The 8,892-nt window shown below is 37.0% G+C and overlaps 2 protein-coding genes across 5 annotated transcripts in view; both read right to left on the bottom strand.

The window, feature by feature from the left end:
* Window positions 1–6,245, bottom strand: LOC107582459 (cysteine-rich with EGF-like domain protein 1). Of its 2 annotated transcripts, none has more exons than XM_016268302.1 (6): window positions 6,167–6,245; window positions 5,270–5,473; window positions 5,100–5,183; window positions 4,890–4,985; window positions 3,535–3,675; window positions 1–769 (listed from the first exon to the last, which is right to left on the bottom strand). In XM_016268302.1, the coding sequence occupies exons 2-6, from the start codon at window positions 5,436–5,438 to the stop codon at window positions 549–551; spliced, it is 711 nt and encodes a 236-aa protein (XP_016123788.1). In that variant the 5' UTR covers window positions 5,439–5,473; window positions 6,167–6,245; the 3' UTR covers window positions 1–548. The 2 variants fall into 2 exon arrangements, with proteins under 2 accessions (XP_016123788.1, XP_016123787.1); XM_016268301.1 differs by having other exon boundaries at window positions 5,270–5,489; window positions 6,167–6,225.
* A 1,209-nt stretch (window positions 6,246–7,454) lies between these two features.
* The window catches only part of il17rc (interleukin 17 receptor C), a 26,856-nt gene continuing 25,418 nt past the window's right edge, over window positions 7,455–8,892 (bottom strand). For all 3 annotated transcript variants that reach the window (XM_016268206.1, XM_016268205.1, XM_016268204.1), the window contains one exon: window positions 7,455–7,634. In XM_016268206.1, the coding sequence (XP_016123692.1) occupies window positions 7,587–7,634 (48 nt within the window). In that variant the 3' untranslated portion in view covers window positions 7,455–7,586. The remainder of the gene's footprint in view (window positions 7,635–8,892) is intronic.

Genomic DNA, 8,892 nt, shown 5'->3' with positions numbered 1-8,892 from the left:
TTAAACATTATGTACACTCACAAAAAAATTTCTATAGCATATATAGACCATTTGAATGCTACTAAAAACATAAAGACTAAAATAAAAAAATGACATCAGATGGATATTCTTTAAGGCCCTCACTAGTGCCCAAATTAATATTCATTAACAACTGATTCCCAATATACTCACCTAATAAGTGAAATAAGAATACACCAAGTTATGACATTGCTAGTCAAAATCTATTTGGGGAAAGAAAAGCTCATGCTTATTACTATACTTCTTGAAACATATTGCTGTTGCTGCCATTTTATAAAAGCAATAAGCCAGTTGTAGGCCATGTGTTACTGTGAGAACATCCTTTATGCAAAGTAAAATTACTGTAATGGATGGCTTCTTGTAGCTTATTGCTTTATTTTTGAATACCTCACAAAAATGTTGCTTATAGCAGCTTCCTTGAGCCATTTGTGTGAGCATACCATCATATCATGGTGTAAGGAATGGCCCAGCTCGAAAAGTAGCAGACTTCATAAACAGCACTGCAAATAGCTTTGCAGGCCCCTTTGCATTTATCTCCCTTTCAAGATGGAATCTATCACTCGGTCGCTCTTATCAGAGAGCCAGTATCCAGCCATGGCCGCCACTGCTCCCATAAAGATGGAGGTGAACACCAAGTCCCCTTTAGCTGCCAATGTGGCCAATGCACACAGCACAACACCGAAAAACATCTGCTGCAGAACCTCAATTTCATCCTCCTGAATGTCATCAAAAATACCCTTTTTTTCAGAAGCTGAGGAGAGAGACAGGAAGACATCAGTAAATTCAGAAACATCCAGAAATGCATTTTGCACTACATTATGTGATTTATATATTTAATTATATAAATTATGCTATTTAAATGCAGTGTCATTGTAATTACATAAAAACACTTCATGAAAAAAAGTGTCATATATATATATATATATATATATATATATATACACACACACACACAGTGGAGATCAAAATTAGAGAACAACTTACAATTTCTTTTTTTTTTAAATCAAAATTAGAGAACACTTACAGATACCTCCAAGTTATTGGTGTTAATCTGGCACCTGGTGTTCATTTCTTTAATTATATGACAAATCCTATTTAACTGGTAGCATTCCTTCAATTTGCAAGATGGCGGGTCGCTCTAAGGTGACTAAATGCCTGCGACAGGAGGTTGTCCAGATGAAAGCCAATGGGATGACCCTTTCAGCCACTGCAAGAGAATCTGGTCATACCAAATCTGTGACTTCAAGAATATTTCAGCTTTACAATGACACTAGTTCATTCAAGTCCCCCAAAAAGGCTGATCGTCCAGGTAAGACAAATGCACGAGAAGACAGGATAATGCAGAGACTATCGATGCGGAATCGGTTCAACACTGCAGCTGGAATTGCTCGCAAGTTCAGCGATAAACAGTACGGATCTGTCTTGGCACGTTTAAGAGAAGTCGTACTGAAAGCGCACTCTGCAGTAACCAAGCCTCTAAACTCAACTTTGCTGAGGAGCATGTTGTGTGGAGAGAGGAGAACTGGTCCGAAGTTCACTTTAGTGATGAGAGCAAATTTAATTTATTTGGGTCCGATGGGAAACATTTTATTTGGCATCAAACTGGGGAAAGACTGAACTCTGAATGCATTAAGAAGTCAGTGAAAGGTGGAGGAAGTGTCATGGTTTGGGGGATGTTTTGTGCAGCAGGAGTTGGGCCTCTTATGGCGCTTTTCCACTGCGTGGAACGACTCGGCTCGGTACGGCTCTGTACGGCACGGCAATGTTTGGCTCGGCACGGTTTGGGTTTCCACAGCAGTTCAGTACCGCTTTAGAGTGGGCGGGATTATTCACATGTCGTTATAGTTGCCCCGCCTATACTTCCACGACTCCTAAAAAAAACTTTTTCATTCCGCGTCGCCCCATCAAGCTCTCGCTGGATCCGCTCCTCTGCTATCAATGAGAGGAACGTCTGTTCTTTGAAAGTTGTTAAAAAAAAGGTGCGCTCGTTCAAAACAGTTGCGTTCGATCCTTCGCTGGCTGTGCTGATTTAAATCTAGCGGTTCTTTTGTGTTTGTGTCACAAGTTCAGTGACGCAGGTAGTGGCGATTCTCTCCGGCCAATCAGTGATCAGCAGAGTTTACGCGTCACATTTCGGTAACGGTACGGTTCACTTGGAACCCCAACCGAGGTGGTACTAAAAAAAAGTACCAGGTACCAGGTACTGTACCCAGTGGAAAACCCCCCAAAAGTGAACCGTACAGAGCCGTACCATGCAGTGGAAAAGCGCCATTATACAGCTACATGGCAGGATGAATGCTTATAAACCTGATGGAGGTTTATAAGAACCTCCATCAGCAACATGCCTTCCCTGCAAGCATCTCCCAATCAGCCTGCAATTTTCATGCAAGACAATACTCCTGTCACACTGCAAAACGGGTAAAGCAGTTTCTTGAAGACAAGAACACTGAAATAATGAAATGGCCAGCCCAGAGTCCTGATTTAATCTCAACTGAAAATCTCTGGAAAATCATTGTTGACAAAGTTATGGCTAAGAAACCCACTATAGTCACCGAACTTTGGAAGCGAGTGGAAAAAGAGTTGACCAAGATCACACCAGCACAGTGAGAGAAACTAGTGATGTCCTGCAGCTGCAAATGTGCTGAAGTCATTCAAAGCGAGGGGCTCTACAATTACTACTAATTTCTGACATCTGTAACCCTCCAAAATTTTAGCTGTAATTTTGTTGTAATCTTGTGCTACAGTGGTTACTGTTCTCTAATTTAGATTTTTTGTTTTTTTATTATTTTAGTGTTTTCCACTAAATAAAGGTTTTTGTTGAAATGCATTGGTTATATTGTCAAACATGTTAGTAGAACAGTGGTATACCTACAGCTAATATTCCTTCAAATTTTGCACGATGAAGATTAACAATATTTCAGAAAACAATTATATAATTATAAATACTTTATATAATTTAATAATTTATATATATATATATATATATATATATAATAACATGCACTGATTAATTTTGTACAAAAAGACATTAAAGAAAATAAGTTCAGTTTCATGTTTACATTTTACTTTCGTTTAATAGCATGTTGCCTCTCAAGACAATAAAGCTGCAGAACAGGTTTTGCAACAAGCACAATATACCGAGTAATACAATACTGCAACTTGTGTGCTTGAAGGGTTTTATAGTTAACTAAACTCAAACCATTGGGAAAATACATTTTGATTACTTGTAATAAACTTTTTTAAAAAACTTAAACATTTTAATTCAGCTACTTGCCACTTTCACTTATTTTAACTTGATAAACTAAAATAACTAAAACTGAAATCAAATTAATAAAATAAATATAGATATATTTTAAAACAACTAATACAAATAACAAAACCACAATAAAAATACTAAAACTGAAAAAGAAAAAAATCTAAATACGAATACTCATTGATACAAAAATAACACTTGAACACAGGCTCTCTTATTTAATACGTGTGAGAATGAAAGTGAAATGATGTGTTCCAGCTCACCTGCTGTCTGGCTCCTCTCACAGGTGTCGCCTTTGCGTGTGTAACCCACTGCACACTGACAGAGAAAAGAGCCCTCTGTATTCACACAGAACACATTGACACCAGGACAGGCCAACACTTCCTCGGCACACTCATCTATATCTGCAGGAGAAACGAAGTACAGCTGTAATTTCTGGTCTGCAGACCAAACATACATGAAATGCAAATTGAAAAAATGAGATAAGATAGATAGATAAACAGCTACAATTATAGAAACACTTTTCCAAAACACTAAATATTTAAAATAATATATTTATTGGAAAAAAATTGAATTAGTTTGAGTTTTTTTAATTGTTGTTAACATTCTTGGTGGAAATGCTTCTTATAGCCACAAGATGGAAACATCTCATGCAGAAGATCTAATTTGTGTCATTACATAAGAGATTCATTTTCTGTTCATGTGTGTTTAGTAGCTTGATACAACAGCAGCAAATTCCCAAACAAAACTATCATATATTTTAAATTAATCAGTCCAGCTATAAATAGTACGGCAATCAAGATTAAGGAACTTTTCTACAGTTATTCAGTTACATAAAAGTCTAAGATGGGATTTATAAAAGTAAAATAACATAGAACGTACTTAGAAGTTCAACTTTATTTAAAATTCTGTTCATTTTTACATTTAGAATGCTGATGTTTGTCAGGCCAATGTTTGCATAATTTAGCCAACAACAATCCCAGATGACACATTTTCAGCTGACAAAAACATTCAAGATATCTGTTCTCAAATTACCTAAAAATACTTCCTTCTGTTTACAGCCTGTATTTACCCAGCTAACAAGGCACAATCTCAGAACTTTGGCTAACAATCTGGCAAAGTTACTTCTAAGTTACGAACAAACGCTTCTCCAGTAATATTAATAGAATGTTCAATTACGAGTTAACTGGTTTTTGAATAATGTTCTCAAAACATTAGCACCAAAACATTATTTATGCGTAATTCATGGAATGTTTTACTGTATTTCTGAAACATTTTAGCTGGACATTCATCTAACGTTTTTTTTAAATGTTAATACTTGTTTCAGAATGTTCAGAAAACACTCAAAACTAACGTTTCCAAAATGCTTTTAAAATTATAAAATGGAATATTCCCTTAACATATACATAACCAAATAAATAAATAAATAATAATACGTTTATTAATTAAATAAAATTAAAAATTAAAGTTTCAAAGAACATTCAGAAATAATGACCATTAAGCAAAGCATTTCTAGAACATCTAATTTTTTTTTTTAAATGATTACAACTACCCATATTTTATACTACAAAGGTTGAAAAACAACACAATACATGACTAGTTATCTGGAATAACTCACCTATGCATCTCATGCCTGATGATCTGTAACCAGCAGCACATTTCCTACAGCGGGCAGGTCCTCCACCCATACAGCCAACACAGGCCTTATCACATCCTGATAAAAGACAAATAATAAAATAATATGTATACAGTATTATACCACAAATGAAGTGCAAGTGTAAAATGTGTTGCTCTGGTGATCTGTGTGTTGAGGGTAAATCACACTGACCTTTGCATTCATAAGAGCCATGGGTGTTGAAGCAGTACGTGTTGTCGAGACACTGATCCAGATCAGTACCACATTCATCAACATCTGTCAGCGTAAGAGTGTAGAAGTGAACTTCAGAATGAAATGGACCATGAGGTGAATGAAGCGTACAGTCTGTTCATCTCACTCACCCACACACAGGTTGTCATGCAGGATGAATCCAGTGTGGCACTGAAGGCACTGGTCTTTCTCTGGGCCCCCGCATGCTTTACAGTGCTCCGAGCAGTTCTGACCCAAAATTAGATGAAAAAGGGCCACGCAGAGCACAGCAGACAGGAAGAACATCCGTGAGGGTGACATTACTCTCGCACTAACGCTGAGTGCTTCAATCCCCCCTTTCCACAAAGCTTACTGTTAGAATGACATGTGATGACTTTATATTCAGGGGGGAAAAAGTTAATTTTCAAAATCCAACAAAAAGGAACAATTTTAAGGTGTGATATTTTTCTGAAGCAGTAAAAATATCATGCATGTTATATTATATTAAAAATGAATTGCGTTAATAGAATATTTAAGGTGTAATAACTTATTTAGTTTATGTTACATAAATCAAGCCACTGCTTTTATGAATAATCATTTTTAGATCTTGGCTTGATTGCTAGAGCTGCTTATGAGTTATACTATTTAAAATTCTGCTAAAATGAAATGGCTTTAATCGTTCTAATCTTACGTTTTATTACTGTACATTATACATTCTTCTTGGTTACTGACAGACTGTTTTAGTTTAAATCGATTCATTTTGTTTACTTTATTAGTATGTATGTAAAAATAGGCTACTATGAGATTTTCAATTCAAATTCCAGGTTTCAATGCAAGCTTCTAAAGCCAAGTAGATCATTATGAATATGATCATTTGAAGTTGCAGTGTGCGTATACGATTTTGCTTTATATTGGTAACATTAGTGAAGGTGAGAGAGGGGTTATCATGCAACCTGAATGTATGCTAAACCGTAACACAATGAAACTCAACAAGCAGAATGCAAATGTTTAGAAAAGATCAGCATGGTATTAGTATTTTAAATACTCACAGACGGGAGGGTGATGGCTGGGCTGTCAGTAACCAGCTCTTTTCAAGTTGTTGCTTTTCGGGTTCAGGACGCAATCACACACACCCAGCAGATCCTCCTGTGCGCCGCCGACGGAAACATGACAAACTCTACTATGGCGAAGGCGTGCTTCATAAATATTGCTTAGGATATTCCAGCATCGACTGGTAAAAGTTTGATGTTAAAGGCTTGACTCGTGAACATTAATAAGGTCCTGGTGACGTAGCATGACAGTCTTTCAAAGGTGATAAACTGGTCCATGAATATTAAGAGCAAGTCTTCGCCATAGTGGTCTCACTGAGTTGCTAAGCTATTTACCCACATTTTATCTGTATTAGCGTGTGTGTGTATATATATATATATATTTTTTTTTTAAATGCACAACGAGTTAAAGTGGAATAATTATTATTTAGATTCATTATACCTAACTAGAAGGTAACTTTCGGGCCACGTTTTGTGTTTCTAGTTTCTTCGGTCATGGACGCACAAAAGCAGTGCAGCTGCAGCAGCTGAGGACTCGCGCACGTTACACACCACGCTTCTCAAATAACAGCGTTTATTTTTAGTCTGCAGTGGGTCTGGTGTTAGGCTACTATATTTTTATGCTGCCCCCTCCTGAGCTTCTTTTTTTAGACTCTAATTGGCTATCCACTTCAATATAGGCCTATTTATATATTCTCCATCTATTCTATATTCCACTCATCAGACCATGACAGACAACTCATAAGGGTAAAACTGTATTTGAGTACAACCAGAGCATTTCAAATGTATCATATATTACAAACTTTCAGTTTAAAAACTATATTACAGTCATATATATATATATATATAAATATAGCCATATTTACATATTTGTGTATAGATATTAGCCAAAAGCCATTATTTCCATTCCCTAAAAGATTAGATGAAAACAGTTAGAGTTAATTTCCTTCCAAATACCAATGCAAATATAGGAGTAAATGCATATCTATTTCTATAGATGGTATGAATATTATTATCATTATTATTATTTTGGGAATTTGCAAATTTAGTGTTTTCAGTTTCTTTACTTCCTGTAGCATATGCACTGTGGAATTTCTTCATTTATATTGGAAGTCCTACATGCAGACTTCCTTCTTAAGCACTCCCAGGAGATTATGGCCAGGTACTGTAAACATAATGTCTATATTATACCATATTCACATAGTACTCCAAAGGTACTTCACGATGTGATGGCACATACCTAAACTTCATTGGCATTTCCAAGCATTCTTATAAAAACGTGGCAACACCGTGTTTTTTTGGACATGGTATTACCTTCTGGTATTTTTATTGTTCATGTAATCTGTCCATAGTCCATTGTGACAGATTGTGACTGACAATCTAAACAATGTTCTGGTGTGATGAGGGAGTAAATGACACATCAGTGCTGTTCATTTTTGAGAACAATTATTTCCTCTGTGTCTTCCATGTCTAAGCTGAGTAAATCAGATTGTGTGAGCATGGAATCGGTCCTCACCCTCGACAAAATGTTCTGCACTCCTTGGGCCACCTTCCTCTGTGCCTTTCTCATCCACCACATCTTCTTCAACTTCCCGCTCACATTAGTCGGGTTCTCCAGACACAGTTCCATAAGTAATCCCTGAGACTGTGAGGGCAGTTTATAAAGCAGCAGGCCCCTCAACAGCTTCGGCATGTCATGCTCCTCATTGATGGGAAGTTCATCAAAGTCTAACTGCACAAGGACGAACCGCTGAGCACCGCAGCCCTTCTTACGGTCAGCAAAAATGCAGCCCAATGCCGAAGCCAGCATATCTGAGGAGTATGTGGCAGGATTGCTTTGTCTTTCCACTGCAATTTTCCAGTACAACTTGGCTCTCTGCAGTGTTGATGGAGAAAGCACCAGAAGGGCTTTCCCTCCATGTTTCTGGATGTGATCGAGCTTAGAGTGGAGCCACGCTGCTGGGCCGCAAGAACCGAGCTCTGTTTGGTTCCACAGGTCGAGAAATACTCTGAAACCCAGCTCAGAGAGCAACTGGCCCAGCTTACACACCAACTGTGGGTCTGTGGCAGAGGAATGGAGCAACAAAACCTGTCCCCTCATATCTAGAGAGAGAAATGAAGAGCATCATGTATGAGATTATCATAAGGTCAATTAATTAATTAGTCTTCTTAATAATAAGACACACAAATGACTGTAAATAAACACCTTGAATCCCTTGAGAATGACACATTCTGTCCCATTCGCTAAGCGACCCTGTGAGAGGGACATAAAAGATTGTAAAATCTCATCAGTGAAGAAGACTTTCTATAATACTTCAAGGAATAGTTTACCCAAAAATAAAAATGTGATGAAAATGTACTGACTATCAGACCGTCCAAGATGTAGATGAGTTTGTTTCTTCATGGGAACAGATTTGGAGAAATTTAGCATTAAATCACTTGCTCCAGTGCAGTGAATGGGTGCCGTCAGAATGAGAGTCCAAACAGCTGATAAAAACATCACAATAATTCACAAGTAATCCACATGAGTCCAGTCCATCAATTAACATCTTGTGAAGCGAAAAGCTGCATGTTTGTAAGAAACGACTCCATCATTTAAGTGAATTCATTTGTTTCATTAAGAATATTTGTTTTTTTACTTCAAACCATTGCTTCCATCTAAAATTCAAGTCCTTTATCCATAATATTGCTTTCTTTCCTCTCATCTGAATCAGGAGTGAAATATG

The sequence above is a fragment of the Sinocyclocheilus grahami genome, unplaced genomic scaffold (genome assembly GCF_001515645.1).
Source record: "Sinocyclocheilus grahami isolate Dianchi unplaced genomic scaffold, SAMN03320097.WGS_v1.1 scaffold44.1, whole genome shotgun sequence".
NCBI lineage: Eukaryota > Metazoa > Chordata > Actinopteri > Cypriniformes > Cyprinidae > Sinocyclocheilus > Sinocyclocheilus grahami.
The sequence above is the reverse complement of the archived record's forward strand: the minus strand, read 5'-3'. Positions and strand labels throughout refer to the sequence as shown.